Raw genomic sequence first — 23,668 nt, 5'->3', positions numbered from 1 at the left:
ACTTCCTTTCTTTGCTTCAATGAACTTTTGTTTTCCATGAACTTCAATGAATTTGCTTCAGCTCTCTAAGTCAGAGCAAGCACTGCCCTTCCTGGTGGTGTGTGAAAGGCAGAGGGGGAACAACTTCCTTCAGGCAAAAGCCAGAAAACCTGCTCTGTGGCAAGGTAGATTTAACAAGCACGGGAGCAAAACATAAGAAACTTTAGGAGGACCCAAGTTAAATTTTTTACAAAATTTATTCTCTCAATTTTATACACAATAATTACAGACTACTGTACAAAGGTGTAAATGGTCTTTGCTGTGAGTTGTTGTGCATATGCAGCTTAGTAGACAGATTTTACATTCAATTTGAATCTCAGTGCAAGTAGGCACTAAAACATCCAACATACCTCCAAGGTATAAAAAGACATACCAGTTTTACAGGTTTCTCCAGCATAGTTTGTTACAGTGCAAAATGCTATGAAATAAGGTTTCTTTAGAAAATTCGTATAAATTAAACACATATTGCACTTGTCCCAACCCAAAAGTGTAACAAGTTCTACTTACTGAACTATTCTGATACATTTTTGAACATTCCTCACACACATGCACTCCTTCCTCCTGGCTCTGTGTGCCAAATTTGTGTCGTTCTTACTCCAAATCTTAAGTAACTGTTTATAGCTCTCGAACTAATGAATGCTTCTCAAATAGACTGCTTAAAAGAACAAACAAAAAAAAATACAGCAGGTTAGTGTAACAAGAAAATTCTCCAAAGCTCTTTTCAGTCTTTCCAGTAGCACTGTAACTAAACACATAAAAAATCAGGATTGTTTAGATTGGTAAGAGTATACTGAACACCAATCCTCTTTCAGACACTTAACACTTCTGTTTAGAACCTCCAGTTCTAAATACGTACAGATTTCTGCAGTACTTCAAGCTGCTAAGCTAACATTGAACCCACAAATGTTTTGTGCAACACCACACAGGTAGGACTTTGACTTCTGTACATCACTGACTCCTATGGGGCATGTTGGGAAAAGTGGCACAAAGCTGCATTAACAAAGTCTACTTGCGCTGAATCTAGCCAATACAATCTGGGCACCCACCTAATCAGGAACAGAGGTGAAGGCAAACAACGATGATCTTACTAAATGTGAGTATCCCTATAAGCCTTGAGATTTAAAGGAATAAGTGCATATGAGTGCAGATACTAACTCTGTGCTTAAGACATGAATTCAAAGCTGAAAAGGGAGTAGCTTAAGAACAAATAGTTTTTCTTCTTTTTTAGCAAACTGATATGAACAAAGTTGCTACTAAAACCACTGACCTATAAAAGTAGCAGGAAAACAAAACAGATGACTAGCTGAATGCTAGCTTAAACATTCTGGGGTTACCTGCAAGATGCATCTAACATTTAATTTCCTCCCCCTACTTCACCTCAGAGGACTTACTTATTCCTGTAACATACAAAAAGAGCATTTCCTTTCTCAAAACATTTCCAGATTCAACTCAACTCAGTCTTTCAGAACACAAGTGGAAGAAAACCTGGTTTCTGGTACAACAACACTGTCCAGATCCTCTTCCAGAGCTGCAACAGTGACTGTACAGTACTTCCTAAAGGCAGGTCCCCATCTCAGTTGGATACAACTAGATATGAAGTCCTTACTAAGGCGGTGTGCTGTTTATACAAGTAATGAGATGAAATCCTAATTTGGCATGTTTAGGAATCCTTTATACAGATAGCACGTTTATACCAGTTGTGCAGGTTTACGTTTTAAAAGACCCAACCAGCACAGCTTTGGATCAGGAGAACAAGCAGCTAAGGTTCACAAACTGGAAGGCTGCTGAATTACTGGACCTGGTTCACATTCACGAAGGCTGTCTTCTGACTTCATATACATTAGGAACACGGTAACAGTAGCAAAGGTTGCTGCATTGACAGGAAAAGCACGGAGAAGTGTGGAAGTAAGACCTCTCGTGAACACTCTCCAGCCTTCTTCATGGTAACTCTTTCTGATGCAGTCTAAAATGCCATTATATTGTGTAACACCTCCCACTCCATCGGCCTGAAGCCTGGATTTGATCACATCCACAGGATACGTTGAGAGCCAGGACACAATACCTGACATGCCCCCGGAAAACAGCAGTTTGGGAATAACGTAACTGTCTTCAGCTTCACAGCCTAAATACCTGGTCATACAGTCATAGGTCAGGAAGTAAAAGCCAAAGCTTGGAGTCTCTCTTATGAATGTAGAGACCATGCCCCTGTTGATACCCCTCAGCCCTTCCTTTTGGTAGATTTTGATCAAACAATCCAGAGAATTTTTGTAGTTCTTTGTTTTCAGTTTGTATTCACCTGTTCCTTGAAGCTGCATTCTTGTCTTTGCCAGCTCCATGGGGCAGCAGATGATGCACTGGATAGCCCCTGCTGCTGACCCTGCAAGGAACTGGTTTAGAGGAGTGTCTTTCCCAAGAGCACGCAGAGTGTTTCCTTGTACACCAAACACAAGCGCGTTAATGAAGGTCAGTCCCATCATTGGTGACCCAATACCTTTATAGAGTCCAAAAGCCTAATAGAAGAAGGAGGAAAAAATGCTTTTTAACAGTGGTGCTGATAACCTCCTGAAACTGTTCAGAACATGGCCTTTCTGCCTCTCCCTTGTGTCCTAACTTCCTAAAAGTGGCCAGAAGATCAGTACCATCTTGCTTTGTAATAACAACTTTGTGACTGCCTAGGGCACAAACATCTAAACAATTTTAGCAGTATAATTGAACACATCCAAAAAATCCACCCAGAGACAGGTTTTCTGGTAAATTTTATACTTCAGCTTTTAAGTAGCTAAAATTCTAAAGTGACCTTTTTAATTATGGTCATCAAGCTTCAGGAGGAAAAAAAAAACCCTCACTAGTTTCTTCCCTCGTTACTCATTGTCTTGGGTTCAAATGCAGGTTCCCAGAGACCCTAATAAATTTAGTTCCCAGAGACCCTAATAAATTTAGTAGACCCAATGACAATTTATAGAATTTATAGAGTGCCCTCCCCTCTTCCCCCTCCTTTTCCCAAAGATAGGGAGAGAGAAAAGAGATAAGCATACCCCAATAAATCAATCTCACTCGATTTGGAAGTTAAAAAGGAAAAGTTTAACAATAACTTAGAAAAGGTATTGGAGGTAGGGAAGTTTACAAAGGATAAGGAAGGGAAAACAGCAAAGTACAACAAGGGATGGATACAACCCGAGCAATGTGATGGTGTCTCTGCCTCGTGGCTGCCACGTGGTGTGCTGGTGTGCAGTATGAGTGTGTGGGTCAAGAGGGAGCGCAGGAAAAAGAGGAAGAGACAGGCAGCTCCTGTCTCTTTTATACCACAGGAAGTGTGGGGAGTGGGCTAACCATCACCTGGAGTGTGGCCCACCCCTGGGCAGGGGCCAAGACCCCCAGGGTCAGGTTCAGGGTTACTCCCCCAGGAGTGTTAACCCTATACACTCATATTGCCTGGATTCTCAGATAGTGAGCCATTCAAATAACTCATTATCTCACTTCAAAAGCTAACTTCAAAATATCAGCTTCCAACTTGTGATCTTCGTGAAGTTTCTGGCAAACTTCTGACGATCTGCACTGTGAGAGGAGACTCTTTGCTCTTGATTTTCAATATTTGTGGTTTTTTTTTTTTAAAGAGCTTTCTCACCCTTCTGATACAAAAGATGGAAGGCATTAATTTTGTACTTACAGATTCTTGCTTTATGATGGACTGAAAGCAATGGAAGGTCCCACGGTAGAGAGGTTTCTCTACACTTTGAACTTGTAGACGAACCTATAAAAATTTGTATGAGATACTGATTTGTATGTCAAGAGCAGCCTAATTGGTAAACTACTGTCTTTTGTGTCTGTATGTAGATTTGCTATAGCAATACATATGTAGAAACTAGGCACTGGACAAAAGAGGTGACAAAATAATTTCTTAATATATATATATTTTTGAATTAATTTAGTGGTTGAAAACATGAAGGGAAAAGTGTTCTTAACTTCTTGTGGATAGTAGAATAAGAGTCTGTGGAAGTACAACAGAGTACACTTATCTAGGATTTCAGATTGAAGTGCCTACAATAAGTACTTTCTTTAGCTGCCAAGAATGCTTCTGCTCACACCAAGGTCTATCTGTACAAACCTGAGACAATAATTTGCAAGGCAAGCATTAGATTAATGATAATTGCAAACAGGATAGAGACTCTCAACACCCCCACCCATGGTGGTTTTGGCTACCAGACTTCAGTCTGTTCGCTGAGACCTGATTTATTTACTTTTTCAGAGGCCACCTGGGAAGAGATCTTTAAGATCTTTTTTACCTTGCATACAGAAAGAATGAAAGGCCACTTGCCCTCTGGTCGTTTGGTTTGGGTTTTTTTTTTTTTGCAACTTCTAAATGCAAACAATTTGTGAGAGTGTAGCTCTTTCAAAAGCATTAATGCTGGTAATTGGTTAACTTTTCCTAAACTGAAATGGTACTTTCTGCTGGCTAACTGGTGATATTAGGACACAAATCAACTGCCCAGATGGGTCTTTTTAATATTTAATGGCAAAGTCTAATTATTTTATTGCTGATTTGTCCTCAACACATTTCAAACAAACAAACAAAAGCCTCAAAGCTACCTAGGTCATGCAAAGTCCTACACTGCAATAACCTCAATAAATCAGTTTCACTGGATTGGAGAAGCTGGAAATCTGTCTTGTATCTCCAGCAAGGAAAGCTGTGGTGTTCCTCAGAAAAGATGCTTATCAACCACTTAATGCTGATGCTACAACTCCAGGGCAAAAATCTTCAAGACTCTTATTCTGAACAAAAGATTATCAGGTCTAAATGAGAGATTCTTGACTGTATTTTTTTTAAATCTCTGCCTCAAGTAATAATAAACACCACCACAACAATAAAAGACCCATAAGATAATGTGGGTCTAGAAAAGGATTTGATGTTAAGTTTCTTTGAGACAAAAAAAAAAAATATATTTTGTAGGAATAGGAAAAGCATTAAATGTTATTTTATGTTTCTCAAATCAAAACTTTAGCGTAAGCAAGCCAGACTGGGAGTCTGGCACCACCTCAGGTCTTTCAAGATAGAAAGCAGGGTTTTAGAAATTCTTAAAAGTAGGCTGATAGTAGAATTCAAAGAAAACGAGTCCTTTGTTACTCAAAGTGATAGCTGGGGGTCAGGCAGATTGCTAAAACTGCTCAAGAAGTAGACCTACAGGCAAAGTCATAAATCTTAACAGCTGTCAGAATTGCACAAAATGAATCTTTTACTCCATTTATAATTTGCTAATATTGTTTCAAACCCTGTCTATGCAATTCAAGTTGTATGATGTTTGGGAGACCTCCTTACGTTTAACTTTTATACATGCTTGTCTTTAGCAGTTTAGAATTAGTCACTCTGTATATAGGATGAATTTCCAAGTGACAAACAGCTCCCAATATTTCTGTCTAAATAATTTGTAAAACATCAACCAGTTAAATCTTGTTGTATGATAAAATATTTAGAGTATTGATGATGCTCCAGGTCTCTTTCCTCTGAGCATGGCAATGACCACATAGGGATGCCCACATGGAGACATTGCCAGGTAAAGGCAATGATTGCACATGAAACTTTATTTCATGAATCTTAATACCATGTTCAACAAGTTCTTGAATGGGTACAAGTATAGGAAGGATGAACTATGTGCAACATTTAACCCCCTTTTATTTGTTGCCCAATATTGTTGTTTCCTTCTTATTTGAAACCACTGTTTCTAAGGTTTTAGATCTAATAGTAACACACTGTAATTTCAAATCAGTAAAGGCTTGCATAAATGTACTCTAGGCTAAGCAAAAAGTATCACACTCCCAGAACTGTCCAAATGTTTAATAATGTGCAAAATGAGTAAGTGGTCTGTAAGTGTTTCAGCAATGAAAATGTCCTCCAAAGACAAGGTAAGACCTCAATAACAGTGTGCCTGAGATCCAGTTTTAGATCCATTGTATATGGACATGTATGTAGTTAGAAATGCATACCAGAAAGAAGATTCAGAACAAAACTTCAAATCCAAAAAACATACAAGCAAAAAGGGATATTTAAACCCCACTCCCTCCAAGACATAGCTGTAGGAGAGGGACATATTAATTTAAAACTAAAAAGGGAAAATGCTTTGAAAGTCTTTTAAGTCTTTATTTGTACCAATACATTTGGGAATAAATCAAGACTGAGAGAAACAGAAGTGTTCACCTGGGCTATACTTACTAGGTAACTCTCCCGTGATGAGGCTTATCTGTCATCTACAACAAAGTAACACTTTTGCTGTTAATGAAGACAGCCCCTAGCTCAGAAAGTAAAGGCAGTTAAAAGCAAAAAAGCAATTTTATACATTACATCAACAAACCAGGGATATGGAGTTTGCCAGTTCCGAGATCAGCTTGCTTGTGGGTTTTGCAGAGTGACTTTATAGACTTAATCTCTCCCTGTGTGTCCCACCATCCCCCTCCCCACCTTCTGAAACATGATCCCTGGCCAAAAAAAGGAGCTTAAAAGCCACAACAGAAGTAAACCTCAGGCTTATCCAAGCAGCTTTCCCATTATTCAATTATATTAAAAACTTAACAATCTAAGATGACTATCAGCTAGCCCTTTAAACACTGCAGAACTAAAGAAAGGGTTAATTCTTAACACATAAATGTATGCAATAAATTATGGAGTGTCTTTTAAAAAGATTTTTCTTTAGGAACTGGCCACAGTGTTAGTTTTCCCCACATACAGTGGTGACTGCCAACTAATAACACAAGCATTAGGATTTGACAACAACAATAAAAGAATAAAAGTTTGTAATACCTGGAAAACATTTAAAGCCATCTGCAAACAAGCTATTTTATTCTACTGTAAATCAAGATGATTTTTTCTAATGCCATCTATTTTGCATTAATATATCTGCTGGGGAGCTCCAGTTTTGTGGACACTTAGATGCTTGGTTTCGTGTGCTAGAAACCATTTCACCTTAAATACAGAAAAATCCCACCACCACATGCTTAACTTTAGTCTGGGCATAGAATGTCAGCAGTTTTGCTAGCTTTAGTGAAATGACCCAACACCTTAGGTTAAGCACATAAAAGTTAGAAGTGTGGGGGTGAGAAAAAAGACAAGACAGCTGCCCCTTTACCACTGTAAAAGAGAAATAACAAAATAAATAAATAATTATGCAAGTCTGGATAATACCATTCCTGAAAACATATACTAGAAGTCAACTCAATTACTTAACAGTCAAATTTACCACACTCTGAGAAACAGCTTTTAGTATTTTAGCAGCTTGCACTTGAGTGGCAAGGGCAAATATTCTCTAGTTAGGAAAATCTATGTTGAATTAGACATGTGCTTGAATACAGAGCATGGTGATGACCTCAGTAACACTGTCCTCTCTTTGTATATCTAAATTCAGCAAGGTAGAGGTACTCCAAATATAGATCTAGTGGTTGGCATGCTGTCTGCTGCAGTCAACTGATCTGGTATATTAATTTAGCAGGGAATATATTGGCACCCTTTATTCTATCCTTCCAGTGCAAGACTTTGGATAAGGCTGCCAAAAAGTGATTTGTCATGCCATTCTGCAAAGTGGGCTTGAACTCCAGGAGTCCTGGCTGCAGGACCCTCCAGGAGATTCCAAATCTTATCTTTGAAGCAGTCACCCTTTGTATGCGTAATATATACAGCTAAAAGACCATTGCAAAAATAATCTTTAACTTGGGAGGTTATAAAAATACATAATAATACTTAAAGGTGGAAAGAACTCCTCAGACAAGCTACACGCTCTGGGTTTTTATCCCTTTGTCTAAGGTAAAACAAAGTAATGCTTAATAAGTAGCAGAGTTTGAGGGGAAAACAAGCTACGAATTTCCAACCTGGTAATAACAAAGTAAGTTTGAGTTACAAATGCAAGGAGAGGCAGTTTCAGCAGTTAGTGATGAACAGCTGCAGAGAAGCAAGCTTAAAAGTAAGTTAAAAGCAAGATTGTATTTTCAACTACAACATTGTGACTGCACTGGTAAACTTATAGTTCAGGCCAACGTTTGTAATGTTACTGGTTAACATACATAAAAATACTTTTTTCACTTCTAAAAAGCTGGAGGATCTATAAACAGTAGTTGAGAAGGTCTGCTCCAACCTTTCCAGTGCAGATTTATGCTTCTACAGTGTCTGGGGATTTTTTTTCCTCCCCTACTTCTTGGAAAACTGTACAGTTTCCTATCTAGAGACAAAGGTATTTCATAATCAACCCACCTTAACCGTGTCAAATGGGTGTCCTACCAGCACTCCGGCAGCACCTGAAACAAAACCAAAGCCCTGGTCATGGCTCAGTTTTATTCCCGAGTTGAAGGCTACAGTAGCCCAAGAACAACCACCAGCCTGAGGTGTAGGCACACAGCGTTACTGGTAGGTCTGGCAAGGAGCACCCTATTAAGTTAGAAGAGATTTACAGTTTAGTCCCTCAGGCCTGCACTTAGGTGCCTTTATGCTCCCATCAAGCTTCAGAGCCCCAGGCAGGGGCTGAGGCATGTGGCTGCAGAACGTGCTACACCATACAGGATGTTCATCAGTGATTCCTAGTCTCAGCCTAAGGCAAATCCGGGCACAATATTTCATGTACGTGCCACTCTGTGGAAGCATAGAAAACCTGACAGCTTCTATAGAGGAAGAAGAAGAGCCTTGCTTCCTGCCCACAGCCCTGCCACATGCACCTGCGTTACCAAAAACGTTTGCTGTCACGGCACTTAGAATTTACGTGCAGGCCTCTTAGTTGTACTGCCCAATAGGAACATGTGCTCTCGAACCCAAAAAACACCAGTCCTGGCTAAAGCAAGGCATCCTCAGCTGCCTAAAGCTGTGAACCAGAGTTAGAAGTTCAGCCCATTCATGATCTCAGACACGCAGAAAGGTAATGCCTCTCCCTCTATCCCAGAGGATGTGTCAGGAATGCAAAGCCCACTCCAGGCAGGGGTAATCCAGGCTGGTCAATGCCAGCACAGCAGCAAGACAGTCTAAGCCACAAAAACAGTGGTGTGCGCTGTGCTCCACAGGAAACCAACCATATGGGATCCCTGGCAAGGCAATGATCACCAGGGATGAAGTCAGACGGAAGCTAAATAAGATAAAAGTATAATCTCTTTGCCAGTTTGGCAAATAGAAGACCAAAGACAAATAACTGAGAAGACGAGAGAATAAATCTTCGGAACAGCTGCTAAAAATAGAAAGCTGCAGGCCGTAAGTAGGTGCAGGGGGAAGCGTAAGACGAGCAGGCGGATTCTCTCCTCCGCCTGATGCTGAAGCTCCCCGCTGTGTATATTCCCCGGTCGGAGGGGTTCCGCGCCTTCCACTGCCCGTTTGCTCACACCGAGAGCGCTCCCTCCCCAGCCGCCGCTGCATCCAGCCCCTCCAGGGCAAACGCGGGCGCTGCGGCAGCGGCGCGGGAAGGTGCAGCCCGCACCCCCCCGCCACAGCAGGAAATCCCCGAGATCGTCCTCCGCCGCACCCGCGCTGCCAGTGCCCGGCCTCGGCGGAGGAGGCTCGGCGCCGCCCGGCTTCGGCCCCCACCTGCAGCAAAGCGACCCCTTTCATCGCCCCGCTTGCACAACGCGATCCTCCGCTCCCGACACAACAGCTCCGGGCCCAGCTCTCCCTTTCACCCGCCCCTCCTTTTTTCCCCCCTCTCTCCCTTTATTTCCTCCTATATTTTCACCCTTTCTCCCTTCCTTTTCTCCTTTTTCTTTTACCCTCTATTTCTCCATTGCCCCCTTTTCTTCCCTCTCTCCCTTTTCTTTTCCTTCTCCCTCCGCCCCACATTCATTTTTTATTTTTTAAAAATTATTTTTAATTTTGTATTCTGTTTGGTTTTTTTTTCCTTAACCCCCCACCCCCCCCCGCCCCGCGCTTCTCACCGCCGACGCATCCCGCGAGGAAATCCAAAGCCATGCTGGTACCCTCGGTCCCCAGCGGGCCCAGCCCTAGCGCGATGCCGCTCCACTTACTGCCACCACCAGCCTCGCCGCCCGCCCTTTCAATCGCCCGTTCCCCCTCCCTGCCCGAGAGGGGCCGAACCACGCCTCTGAAGGGGCGGGCGGCGGGACAACTCCCCCATGCCGCCCGCAGCCACTGGCGGCTGAACCGGGGCGGCTCCGGACAAGGGGCGGGACGCGGATGAGACTGCCGGGGATGAAGCTGCCGGGACCGAAGCCACGGAAGGGGTTCCCGGCCGCTTCGGGCTCGCCTGCCGTGGCCCCGCCCTCTCCCCTCGAACCCTCCGTTCGCGGATGCAGCTGGGAAATCAAACCAAGTAAAGCAGACAAAAATCTTGGAGAACGGGAGGAAGGGGGGCAGAGCGTCCCGCCTGCGGGGCATCAGTCACCTCGGAGTTGTTTTGGGTGACTCAGGGAAGCTCTTGCTTTCTGCCTGAGGCATCCCTGTAGTGGTTGGAAAGCCTGTGAAGCCGTGTGATGAGGAGTTCAGACAACAACAGAGTTGAAACGCTTCTATCACTTCTTCCACTGAAGAGAGTCTGAGAGAATTGGAGTAGTTAAGCCTTCAGAATACCCCGGGGACACATTGTTGTGGCCTAAATGGAGCTAACATTGAAATGTGGCTTATAAAGACAGGAGAGACTTTTTACCATGGCCTTTACTGATAGAATGGGGGCTAACCATTCAAACTGGAAGAGGATCTATTTATAGTATATATATTGTGGTGAGCTTGGTGACATGCTGGAATGGGTTGCCCAGAGAGACTGTCAATGCCCCATCCCTAGAACTGTTTAAAGCCAGATTAGATGGGGCTTTGGGCAACCTGATATAGTTGAAGATGGTCCTGCCCAGGACAGGGCAGGTGGACTAAATTATCTTTGAGAGTTCTTTCTCACCTGAATCATTCTGTGATTCTCACCTACACAGTGTTGGCCCAGAGAAGGGAGAAAGGGTACACCTACAGATCTGGGCTCTGCCCTAACTGCTGCCTCCATGGCATAACTGGAAGTTGCAGAGATAAGACCCTACCTCTGATGATCAAGGGCACAAATGACCAGCCTGCTGCAGATGAGGTGTAGCAAAGCCTTGGATCTCAGCTTTGTACACTGCTGCTGTGTTTCATTGTGCAGGAGAGGCTTTCCCTGTTTTATATTAACTCTGTTTTCCTGGCTTCAAGGTGCTCTGGTGCTAGAGGCTTTAAACTGAACACTCAAACTGTTGCAGTTTCCAAAGGGAGCTCAGTTTAATCTGCTTATTTCTGGGGGCAATGTCTGAGAAAGAGGAATACCAGTGGCCTAGAACAATGAGTAGCCTACTCAAGCTTTGCTGAAAGTAACGTGATCTTCCTCAGAGCCTGCAAAGTCAGTTTTTAGAGAGTAAGTTCCAGAAGTAAAGCAGAATGGAGAAGCAGAAAAACAGATGGATCTCCCCCCCCTCCCCATTGTGGCATGGCAGTCCTTTTCTAGGTGTAGCAGCTCAATACAAAGCTCATAAATCCTTGCAGTAGAATAGCATATTAAAAATCAAGCCAATTTTTAACTTCTGTGCAAAGAAAACACACACACAGAGAATATAAACAAACACAAGGATGCTTCCAAGGTGGTCCAAAATTTCTGCTACAGAGCTATCATTACAATTAACAAGCAGATAAGAAGGAAATGAAGAGTGCTTTAAGGAATCCCTCACCTTCTTCCTCACATCTTCCAACCAAACACTCATTTGGGTTCCTTCTCATCCCTAAGCACTGCCAAATCACATCAAGCATCCGTGTGTCTCCAGGATGCTTTGGATTCCCTGATGCCCAGGTATCTGTCCTACCTGGGGACAATCAGTTCACATTAGAAAGCAGACTGGCACTGTCATTAGCTGCAGCACTGATGGCTTTGGGAGCTGCCCACTCCTGCTGTATCATGCACTATTCTGCCTCCTAATAGAGATCTTAGACTTTGCCAAGCCATGCACCTGCAGCCAATACTGGAATTCAGAAAGTCCAGATTGATCCTTTTCCCCTAAACATTTATTTTTGGGAATCTTGTCCATTCTGGCACCCATGAGAGGAACTACAACTGTGTACAACTCTGAAGGTGAAAGTTATTTGCATCTGCCTTGTAGCACAAGCCTTGGAAAGATCACTCTATCCCAAAACATTCCTGGCTAAAGTGCTTTAATCTGTTATTCAAATCCTCTGATCTCATAAGTAATCTACCTCAGAGAAACAGAGAAATTACCTTCTTCACCAGAAGCGTTATGTAACTGTCATGTCCACACACAATGGACACAGAAAACATTTCTTGTCTCTTTGCAGGCACTTCTTATGTTATCTGAAGACAGTTTCAATCTTAGTCTTTTTCTTCTCTGAATTATATTGATGATTATATTTTGACCTCCATTTTTTCCTACCCCTTCCCTTTCTTCAGTAGTTCTGGACTTCCTTGAACTGACCTTCAAGGCTTTGCTGTGCAAGGAATAAGTTACCTTGACATCTACATGCAGCACATATCTGGCACTAAACTACAGCAGTTTCTCTATCACCTGGTGATGTCACCTCAGTAGAGGAGACTGATGATGTTTCTGCAGCCCCTCTGGGAAAAGAAGATTTGTGGGGTGAAATAAACACAGATTTCATGAAACAGCCAAGCTGATACCAATGCAAATACAAAGTATAAAAAGTTATACTCAGCTCAGCAAATGTGCAGTGGTCGCAATAAAGAGGAAAGCAATCCTCAGGAAAGGAAGAGCAGAGACAGAGCATATCCAAAATGGAGCACAATCAGAAGAGCCTCTGTCCTTACTAAACCTCCTCCTTTATAAAGAACATGACATTTATAGTATGGGATACACCTGTGAACCAACTCCAGTCAGCTGCATTGGCTGACCTTAAACTGCTAACTGCCTACAGAGCATGCCTGGCCTAGGATTCTGTCCCAGTGATCAGGACACTGGAGTGTTTGCAGGCAACAGTTATTCATATATCTGAATATGGGATCAGTCATCATGTAACACAGCATAACTCATTTATAGGCCCAAGATGTGCCACACATCCTTTTCAGTAGATCAGCTGTGTGCAGCTATGTTCTCTGTCTTGTACTTGCAGTTTCTTTCTACATAGTCATTCCTAGTTGTCCATGCTAAATTGCCTTTTCCAGATTGTCTTTCCAGTTTGTCAAGATTACCTGCATTCTAATCTTGCTGTTGATGCTTGTGCAGCCCCTCCCAGGTTGCTGCAATCTCTGAAGGCCTGTCTTGTTCCTGCATGCTTGAGCGGTTCCTAACCAACTTTATTCAGTGCTACTGCATGTTGTATTCAATGTTGCTGAACCCCACTGGAGCAGGCACACATTTCAAAAGGGGCAGGTGGCACTTTTTAAATTAACACAGAGACCACCAAGAGCTCACTGGTATAAAGTTTGAGATGTCAAGGGATAGTTCACTAAGGAACAAGCATGACTTCAGTCTCGCTGGGGAGTTTCCCTTTCATCCGTTTTTTCTTGCTTGGGGTCTTGTGTTATGTTTCAGCACCCTTGTGAGGTGGCATTGTAAGAATGTGGAGGAGTTTATTAGGTTTGTCTGTGAGGGGGAATGGTGAGTCAGCACAGGTGCTTATTTTTGTATGTCTTTCATAGGAGCTTTGTGATAAAGGGAAGGAAGTCATGGCATTTACAGTTTGGTAGTGTTATTGAGGGCAAATATTTTGTTTCTTGATCCATGTGCAATACAGATACAGTTTTGGAGAGGAGAGATAACCTGGCACTTAAAGAAGGACAGATTTAATGGTTCCCCTCTTCACTCAAACTCTTTTTCTAGACTGTTCAAAAGCTATGTACCCATTTTGCTGATATGTGATGCCTCCAGCTCAGAGTGTGACTCAGAGAGCTGTTTGGAGCCCTTGTTCCCTTAAGGCTCCACAGATTCAGTTCAGCTATGACGGAGTTTTTATGCTGCTAAACAAGATCTGAACATAAGTTATAACTGGCTGAGATGCATCCCCTAGAAATCTGGAGTAAGAGGTTGAGCTTTCCCTGCTTTCTTCTTCTTTGGGAGCATTTAGTGAAATGTGAATTCATCAAACTGAGAAAACAGAAAAGAAAGAGCTGATAGCAGCTCAGGAAACTAACACAGAGTCCACCAGCACACAGGGCAGTTGGGCTGCCACATGTCTGAGAGAAAATGTTGAAGTTATAATTTAATGCTATCCTTCTTCAAAGATCTTCTTCCCTTTGCCCTATTGTCTTTTAGATCTGAATGGTAGCAATACAGGCGGAGGAGGCTTTGCAGGTGACAGTGGAGGGGTGAGATAGTAGAAAAGGTTTTCCTCTGTCCTTGTGTCAAGAAGTGACTCTGTCAGCTCTCTGCTGCCTTTGTCACCCAGGCAAGATCTGGGAGGTGAACCTGGACAGAAGCCTGGAAAAGTGAATTGGTAGAGTAGGGAGTGGAACAGAATAAGGTGGAGAGTAAAGAAGGAGCTGAGCAGAATTAGCACTGCAGGTAAATAAAACGCAAAGAGAACAAGCAAAAGCAGAGTGAAGCAGGAAAGGAACAGAAATGTGGAGTTGCAATAAACTTGCAGAAATTGTGGTGGCAATGGCATGCAATGAAACACACATTGTTGACTCAGGTGTTTCAAAATCTTTGTTTGCTTGCAAGTTTGGCATCAGCAATTGGCCCTGTCTCTGTAGATATGTCTCACTAGAATGTGAATGAGGGGTGGTGGATATCAGGTTTCCCCGTTGCTCCTCAGAACTTCAATGGGGCTTGGCCATCTCTGTAATTACCTGGCAGGAGAATTTACTTCCACATAGCTAGCCTTCTGCCCTCAGCCTGGTCTTTGTCTTCTAAGGTAATGCACTGCTGCATCATCACATCTTCAGTACTCATAAAATTACCCAGAAAACAGAATTAATTCATCTTTTTATTTTGAGCTGGCATTGGATTTTGAACTTCTCCTTCCTACCACATACTTGGGCTCCCTGAATCACTTGTCAGAGACCTTTCGGGGCAGCAGCTTTCTCTCTCTGCCCTGTTTATGATGTGAACCTAGGTAGCACTATGTGCACATAGCAAGCACGAGCAAACTGCTTGCAAGGAAAACCCTGAATTTTTCAGAGGCAGCAGTCCAGCACAACTAGGTTTGGAGATCAGCTGTTGCTTCATCAAATAGGTGACCTTCTACAGCAGCAGTAAAGAAATCCAAATAGTGAAATGTGGGAAATATTTGGACACAATGTTAAGTGCATAAGAAAATCTTAGAAGATGAGCTGCTCTGTGGAAACACCCAGTGTCTGAAAAAGAATCTTCTCCAGGTGAATTAGTTCAGTACCTTTGCTTGGATTTGAGTCCATTTTCTTTGTTTTCCTGAACAGTGTCGTATTCATTGCTGTACTTGTACTCAACTGTTCCACTCAATGTTATGTTATTGGGTCAGGTCAGTAGGATACTCCAGATCCTCAAGTTGAAGCTGGTTTTGAAGACAGTGCAACTAAGGCATTATTCATAGGGGACTAGATGCCTTTATTATCCATTAACTTTATGACCTTGGGTGGCTTTAGGGTATTCTCTGACGTTATTATCCCACTTGCTTCAAAGGTACTGTATATCAAATGTTGAAACTTCCCAACCTGATGAAATCCCTTGATAAGGCTGGTGTTTCAAACCATGAGAGGTAACTGAAGCATTTGTACCAGAGTCAGGTATTGCTGAAACATCTGTCTTGCTTATGGATTTGCTGATGGATTGTTGGAGAAATTCTTGCTAGCTGAGGACACAGAAATCATAAACATGAGCAACCCGTGCTGGGAATATCCTTGAGTCCATCCTGGGAGTTAAGATAGCAGGCACAGGGTAGAGCTCCCCACATGCAGCTGCAGGGGGTGGAGTGCAGCTGCAGGTGGGCAGAGTTTAGCCAGCCCCAGAGGCTGACCCTCAGATTGTTATGGTATACTGACCTATCCATGCCTTACCTGTAACCCTGTACCCTCTGATTGTAACCAATCTTGGTGGAGCACACCTCTTGCTAGAATGCATATAAGTCTCTGTATCATGGAAATAAAGCGGACTATGACCATCTAACCATATTGGTGAACAAAGAGTCATTGTACCCAAGCGCTCCATCAGCAAAGGATAAGGCTTTGTGATCTCCTAATAGGCCCTGTCACAATCCCAAGATTCCCCCAATATATCCTGGTCAGAATCCAAAGATTTAAGACCCCTTCTCTTCCAAGTGAAGTCATGGCAGGCAAGCAACTGCCTAAACTAGTATCTGAGATGCTGAGCTGGTGAGAGGCAAGAGAATGAGAGGTACTGCAGGAAGGGGGTTAGTATGCTATAAATTTTGTATGTTTGATGCATTTCCAACTTTCCATGCTGTATCCTGGTAAAGTGGAAACATTGTTATTACTGGGCACACATATCTTCTGGAAATCATGGCCCTTGCTGCTTTAAGCAGAAGTGGCCAAGTTCTGACATGTACCTTCTGTTCGTCTCACCCTCTCCTTCAGGTGACATTGTATATGTGGAGGAGTGTTGGGTTTCTCAGACTCTGAAAAGACACGCTGAGGGTCACCAGAATGCTGAGCTGGCCTCACTTAGGCCAAGGGGGAGCAGGAAAGACACAAGCTTATACCCATATGGTACATAGGTGGTCAGTCCGTTTATTGAAGCTAAGCGTGATGCTTACATCGTGGATTCGGTACAAGAATGTGTACTTCTGACAGGCTTACACATCAGAATATGGGCTGTCCACATGCATAGAGGCAGACCTGACTAACTAACCCACTTAATCCCCCTTTGCACAGCTAGCCACAACATTTGTGTATTCCCAGGGCTAACCAGCCTGTCTCCTTGCACAGCTCAGCACTTTCTCTGCTTCTCTGCTAGCCTCCCAAGGCCACTTTTCTGCAGCTGTGCCTCCTTATCAGAATGACCTAAGTCTGTTCAGTTACTCAAACCCCAACAGAGGAGCATTTTAATTCATTTTACTGGTTTTACATATACCATTCTGCTGCAGAAGACAAGAAAAATAATCATAATTTGCACCTAAACCAGTAAACAATGGTTATGGTTACTCAGAGGAAGAATGCATCCTTGTTCATAGCTGTGTATTGTTTTGTTTGAAATGCAAATCTGTAGCCAACCCACTGAATGCTTCTCTGGAAACACATGAGAAATGCACTGGCCAAGAAGCAAGAAAAAGCTGCCTACAAGCATTAGCCCAAAGTAATTTCTTTGTCATTATCTTTGATTTCAAAATCCATATATGCTTTGAGTTATGTTGCCTAAACTGCTGAGTCTTTTCTGTTATGCTTCTTTTAAGCAGTTAGCAAGTAGGCTATAGAAGGGTAGACCTAAAAAACACACCTCCATGCTGGGTCTTTTCTTGTCTCTTCATAGGTTCCATCTTTATTCTCTGACCTGTGCTATGACAGCTAAGGCATAATAATTACTTTTTTATGTACATTTGGGGAAGGAACCGAGTCTCAAGTATCTGAAATATTATGAGGAAGCTGTCCTCTTATGTTTGCTGAGGTGGAGTGAGTTTCTTTGCTGCTAGCCTTTGTTGGAGAAGACCAAAGACTTTGTGTGAGCATGCAGACAGAAATACAGAGAGCAGGTCTCTGGCGGAACTAAATGCTAAGTTGTTTAGCAGCATAGTTTTAAGATGCCAGAGAACACAAAGTGGCATGCTGAGAAAAGAGAGTGGGCATCGAGTCCAGTTACCTAAATTAGTAACTATCTATCAGCTTTATCCATCTCTCCTTCTGCATGTTACTCTGTCATTCAACAAATACACATGTGACTGGTGACAGTGGGCAAAAACTGTTGGGAAATCATTCAGAAAAGAAAGAAAAAACTCAGTAGCTGGCATCTGTACATGATTTTTCCAGCCTGGATTTGCAAACAATATAGTCTAAGTCTCAGGCTGTTCCAATGAAGTAAAAATGTGCAATTATGCCCATTTCATAGGTAAGGAAACCAATAAAACGGATTTGTTCTAAAGGAACAGAAGGCAGAGCTAGGACAACCTCCTCTGCCTGCCTCCTGCCTTTGTTTTTAAGCCATAGGAACGTTTCTGTGAGGCAAATGTTTTTTGTTTTTTTTTCAGTGACAAGAGCTATACAAATATACTTTCAACACCGTGTACTTGAAATTTCCTGGCACAGTTTGTATCCACATGCAAAGTCAATGACTGTGAGACCAGGTCTGCACCTGAATCTAAGCAAGTTATTCAACAGTGTAGACACACAGTATGATGCACCAGTCAGTAATAAATGAGGAAGAATAGCATGGAAAGGAGAGGAGAGGAGAGGAGAGGAGAGGAGAGGAGAGGAGAGGAGAGGAGAGGAGAGGAGAGGAGAGGAGAGGAGAGGAGAGGAGAGGAGAGGAGAGGAGAGGAGAGGAGAGGAGAGGAGAGGAGAGGAGAGGAGAGGAGAGGAGAGGAGAGGAGAGGAGAGGAGAGGAGAGGAGAGGAGAGGAGAGGAGAGGAGAGGAGAGGAGAGGAGAGGAGAGGAGAGGAGAGGAGAGGAGAGGAGAGGAGAGGAGAGGAGAGGAGAGGAGAGGAGAGGAGAGGAGAGGAGAGGAGAGGAGAGGAGAGGAGAGGAGAGGAGAGGAGAGGAGAGGAGAGGAGAGGAGAGGAGAGGAGAGGAAAGGAAAGGAAAGGAGAGGAAAGGAAAGGAAAGGAAAGGAAAGGAAAGGAAAGGAAAGGAAAGGAAAGGAAAGGAAAGGAAAGGAAAGGAAAGGAAAGGAAAGGAAAGGAAAGGAAAGGAAAGGAAAGGAAAGGAAAGGAAAGGAAAGGAAAGGAAAGGAAAGGAAAGGAAAGGAAAGGAAAGGAAAGGAAAGGAAAGGAAAGGAAAGGAAAGGAAAGGAAAGGAAAGGAAAGGAAAGGAAAGGAAAGGAAAGGAAAGGAAAGGAAAGGAAAGGAAGTGTCACAAAGGTTTACATATAAATGCATTTTTAATATCTTGGCCTGTCTTCCAGAAAGCTTCCTGCTGGGTTGTGTGGAAGCTTCCATCTGTCATGCGGAATATATTTGTTGTTGCATTGTTCAGTCACACAGAAAAGGCACCCATTTGTTAGAAACTGAAAGTACAGGCTTAGCAGAATGACTAATGTGCCTTTGTAGAAACTTCCCAAGTACTCTCTGAGAGCAACACTCATACAGCTCCTGAACTGATGCCAGGGAAAAGACAAGAGTGATAAGTGAGGCTATGAACTTCATATGATATCCAGTTAGTACTGGTGTCTCAACATTCTTTGCTGACATTAAAACTGCTCCTGAAAAACCTACAGAAACTTCTGGCTGAGACCTCAATTTTAATCCAGCTCAAGCCAAAGGAAAAAGTCAGCTTGGCGTTGGAGGCACAGAATTGATCACCTGCTGATTAAATAGGTCTGTATTTCCACCAGGACAGTGCACGCTGCTTGTACAGAGATTTATGGCACAGATCCCTGTTGACCAAGCCAGTATGAGTAAGCTCTTTAGAACAGCCTCCTCAACAATATGTGTTTAATACCAATCTCTGGTGTTAAACTTTGCTTTGCCATAGAATTTTTAAGAGACACTTTAGTTTTTCTTGAAGGCATCAATGAATTTAGCTTTTTATTTTCCACTTCTCAAAGATAAAAACCCTGAAATCCTTTTGTATATATGCCCTCTTAACATAAGCTCATAATAATGCTTAGAAAAAAACTTCTCTTTTTTCTGAACTCATTTGGGCCAAGTTTGCCAATCAAATGTGTTTATAACAATCTTTCCCACATGATTTTAGTAGCTAATATCAAAGCCCTAATTAATAACACTTTAGACTTCTACAGCAGGCTTTACTTCCAGATTTCCAAGTAGCTCTGAGGTTGTTGAATCACATTAAATTGGATATTTCCAAAGGGAAGGAAGACTGTCAGCTAGTCAAAGTGATGCAGCATCTCAAATAGTTTTCACTGGTGTACAGCAGAGATCTGAGGAATTCTCAGTTTGAGAGTATTGGAAAGACACAGACTTGAGAGAGAGTACGGACAGGACTGCACTGAAGTAACTGCATCAGCAGTGGGTTCAGGACTTGTCACTGATAGCACCACAACAGCTATATTTTGCTGCCTAATGCCTGAGCTACCCCTGCTGAAAAGGTTGAAATGTATACATCAGCATCATCATGACAAATAAAGAGTACATTATTGCTTGGTGGGGAAGAAGAGGCCAGGAACATGAGTGCCTCCCTCTGCTCCTGGCTCTCCAAGCCTACTATCAGGTCACTGACTGTATCTTCTGTTTATTACATGGAAAGAGACTCCAAGTGCAATTGGAAAGTCAATAACAGTCCTGACATCCTCTCCCTGTGGTGGATCACAGCCAGGAGTGCTAGCAATGCCAGCTGACATACAATCCCTTCCCAGGTTTGACTGAGGTGGTGCACTGCCACCTGTCACAAACACAGTGTTTGTGTAGGGTGGCTGCTAGTGTTGCTGCTTCCACCTTTTCCAATGATTTACCTGTAGCTCTCTGAGAAGTCCCTGATTCCTTGCAGTGACTTCATGGCAGTGGAAATACACACACCAATTGTGCTGATAAGAAGATTAGATATAGGGAGATTGAGTGACTTGCCCAAAGCCAGAAACTCTATGTCACTTCTTAGATTACTACAATAATCTTCAGTACTCTGGGAAACAGGTTGTTTTCCCTTCTCTTGGAAATGCAGGTAGAAACATTCCAATCTTATATCAGCTTTCCAGAAATTAAATCACTTGATCACTTACACTTTTCTAAAAGTGGTAGAGTTGCCAATCCTCATAGTGGTTTCTGTTCTAGTTTTGTCTGTTTTGCTGTGAAATTCTTTCCATGGATGTTTGAATCCATGGAATTATGGGGGTATCATTAGTACCTGAGATAAAGGACAATGAGACTCTTTGAATCAATATCCCATAACACAGAGCCAGGAGCTTCCACCCACCACCAGACAAGCCAGGCACCAGACTCTGCCAGCTCAGCATTGCTGGTGTCACCCTTTCCTGTTCTGCAGTGTGCAAACAGGCATGTAGTGAGGTAACAGCTTGAACAGATTCTGTAGTCAAGGATTTTTCCAAAATAAGTGATATGGTAACTAGTGTATATCACAGGATCACAGGATGTTAGGGGTTGGAAGGGACCCAGGGAGATCATCGAGTCCAACCCTCCTGCCAGAGCAGGACAATACTATCTAACACAGATCACAGAGGAACACATCCAGACAGGCCTTGAAAGTCTCCAGGTAAGGAGACTCTGCAACCTCCCTGGGGAGCCTGTTCCAGTGCTCTGTGATCCTTACAGTAAAGAAGTTCCCCCTTGTGTTGAGGTGAAACCTCCTGTGCTGCAGCTTACACCCATTGCTCCTTGTCCTATCACAGGGGCAAGTGAGCAGAGCCTGTCCCCCTGGCTCCTGGCCAGCCCTCAGGTGTTTATAAACATTTATCAAATCCCCTCTCAGTCTTCTCTTCTCCAGACTAAAAAGCCCCAGGTCCCTAAGCCTCTCCTCATAAGCCATGTTCTCCAGTCCCCTCATCATCCTCGTAGCCCTCCACTGGACCCTCTCCAACAGATCCCTGTCCCTCTTAAACTGGGGAGCCCAAAAACTGAACACAGTATTCAAGATGAGGTCTCACCAGGGCAGAATAGAGGGGAAGGAGAACCTCCCTTGATCTGCTGGACACACTCTTTTTAATAGACCCCATGATCCCATTGGCCTTCTTGGCTACAGGGGCACATTGCTGTCCCATGGATAACTTGTTATCCACCAGCACTCCCAGGTCCCTCTCCACAGGGCTGCTCTCCAGCAGATCACCTCCCAGCCTGTACTGGTGCAGTTTATTATTCCTTTCCAGGTGCAGGACTCTGCAGTTGTCTTTGTTGATCCTCATTTGGTTCCTCTGTGCCCAGCTCTCAGTCTGTCCAGGTCTCTCTGGATGGCTGCACAGCCTTCAGCTGGATCAGCCAAGACTCCTAGTTTGGTGTCATCAGCAAACTTGCTGAGCAGACACTCTGTGGCCTCATCAATGTCATTGATGAAGATGTTGAACAGGACTGGCCCCAGCAATGATCCCCATGGGACTCCATTGGTTACAGCTTTCCAGCTGGACTGAACACCATTGATCACTCTTTGAACTCTATCTTGTAACCAGCTCCTAATCCACCTTACTGTCTGCTCTTCCATCCCACACTTCCTGAGCTTGCTCACTAGAATATCATGTGATATGCATGTGAAGGCAATATTGCATAGCCTAAGGGGAATAAAAGTTGCAGCGTATCATGGCAGAAAATGAGGCAGGAACACTTTCTCAGCAAATCTGAGCAGGTGGTTTCAGAGGCAGCAGGTGGTTTCAGAGGCAAGAGAGGGCGGGCTTCTCTTTCACTTTGCAGGAACTGGTAATGTCCTGGGAGTGAGCTGTGGAAGGAGACAGGTCAAGGGGTGCCCCTGCTTCTTTTCTTTCACTTAAAAGCTTTTATTTAACACTGATTACTCACCTAAAGCCTCCCTCTCAACCTTTCATTTTGCCCCATGCAATTGTACCAGTTCTCTCACCCTGCTGCTGCTTTAGCTGCAGAGCAGATTTTTCTGCCTGGGTGGGCAGACAGCTGCCTCCTCCTGTAAAGCAAATGGAGAATTTCATCCATCATGCACCATGCAAAATTAAGGCCTTCCTTGATTTTCTGTCACTTGGTTTCATAACTTCCTGCAGATTGAGTCATATCATCAGACCTGTCTTTTCATCTGACAGAAGCTTCCAAGCACTGCTTTCTCAAAATCCCCTGTGAAAGTAACCCATTTTAAACAAATCACTCTTAAACCACAGTTTGCTTCTGGAGGGAGGAACTTGTGAGTTATTTCTAGCAGAGCACTATCCCTTCTGGCTCAAAGCATATTTTTCATGTGCAGTTTCTTAGGTCATGCTTTGGGAAGACCACCTGGGTTGAGATTTCTTTAGTCTGTGTTTTTTGGGTTGTATCTGCTGACCTGTGGCATTACAGCCCAGATCCTGATAAGTGTTTCTGCTGAGGCTGCTGTGCAAGAGCTGGTATGTCTCTGAAACCTGGTGAAGAGAAAATTAAAGAGGCTGCTCCTTCACTGTGGTGTGAAGGACAGTGAGACCTCACAGACTGTGTCCTTAGGAGGACTCCTGGTAAGACAGGCTGAACCACTGCCTTGAGAACTGCCCTCTTTAACAGGCCTGTATTGTTTGGGGTGTGCCAGCAAGTAACAGCAAACAGAGTAACACAGGTTCAATTTCTAGCATGGGACTTCCTTCACACCAAATTACACCCTTCCTTCATGGATGCTCATGTGCAAGGGGCTCCTCTTCTAGAAGGTTGTGCCCTTGCTGGACTGAGCTGGTCACACACAGCTGATGACTGTGGCAGTGGATGCTCTTTTCCTCTAAGTTCTGCTCCCATTGGGACCAAGTGACTGGAGACTATGGTAGTGGTGACTGTGTTTGGTGGGGCTTGTGTTACCTTGTTAAGTCTCCATCAAGGCAAAATGTACCTGAAGTAGCTGTGTATGTACATTCCTCCAGAGTTGGCTGCCCCCAGGGACTCCTTCATAGAACAAGGTGAAATGTCTCAAGCCCAAAATGTTCTTCTTTCAGATTGCTGCTTTCTGAGTGGCCTCTCTTTGCAGAGTAATTCCAGTCAAGTGGAAAACATTAC

The 23,668-nt window shown here is 43.4% G+C and overlaps 1 protein-coding gene across 4 annotated transcripts; it reads right to left on the bottom strand.

Annotated features, from left to right (window-relative positions):
- Positions 1 to 217: 217 nt before the first annotated feature.
- On the bottom strand, positions 218 to 10,231 carry SLC25A29 (solute carrier family 25 member 29). Of its 4 annotated transcripts, none has more exons than XM_064174623.1 (4): positions 9,925 to 10,231; positions 8,270 to 8,313; positions 3,707 to 3,790; positions 218 to 2,549 (listed from the first exon to the last, which is right to left on the bottom strand). In XM_064174623.1, exons 1-4 carry the CDS (start codon positions 9,956 to 9,958, stop codon positions 1,806 to 1,808), a joined length of 906 nt encoding a protein of 301 aa, XP_064030693.1. In that variant the 5' UTR covers positions 9,959 to 10,231; the 3' UTR covers positions 218 to 1,805. The 4 variants fall into 4 exon arrangements, with proteins under 4 accessions (XP_064030693.1, XP_064030786.1, XP_064030949.1 ...); XM_064174716.1 differs by having other exon boundaries at positions 3,707 to 6,279; positions 9,925 to 9,939; XM_064174879.1 differs by lacking the exon at positions 9,925 to 10,231 and adding an exon at positions 6,245 to 6,279 and having other exon boundaries at positions 8,270 to 8,308.
- Between the last annotated feature and the right edge of the window lie 13,437 nt (positions 10,232 to 23,668).

The sequence above is a fragment of the Pogoniulus pusillus genome, chromosome 1 (genome assembly GCF_015220805.1).
Source record: "Pogoniulus pusillus isolate bPogPus1 chromosome 1, bPogPus1.pri, whole genome shotgun sequence".
NCBI lineage: Eukaryota > Metazoa > Chordata > Aves > Piciformes > Lybiidae > Pogoniulus > Pogoniulus pusillus.
Note: the sequence above shows the minus strand (reverse complement) of the source record. Positions and strands in the feature narration are given on the sequence as shown.

Excerpts from the sequence above, each read along its gene's own strand:
- SLC25A29 (XM_064174623.1), bottom strand. The coding sequence starts at position 9,958 with ATGGCTTTGGATTTCCTCGCGGGATGCGTCGGCG. Across the intron at positions 8,314-9,924 it reads CCTCGCGGGATGCGTCGGCG|GTGCTGCCGGAGTGCTGGTA; the intron begins GTGAGAAGCGCG and ends GTTTTGTTTCAG. Across the intron at positions 3,791-8,269 it reads ACCCATTTGACACGGTTAAG|GTTCGTCTACAAGTTCAAAG; the intron begins GTGGGTTGATTA and ends AAATTTTTATAG.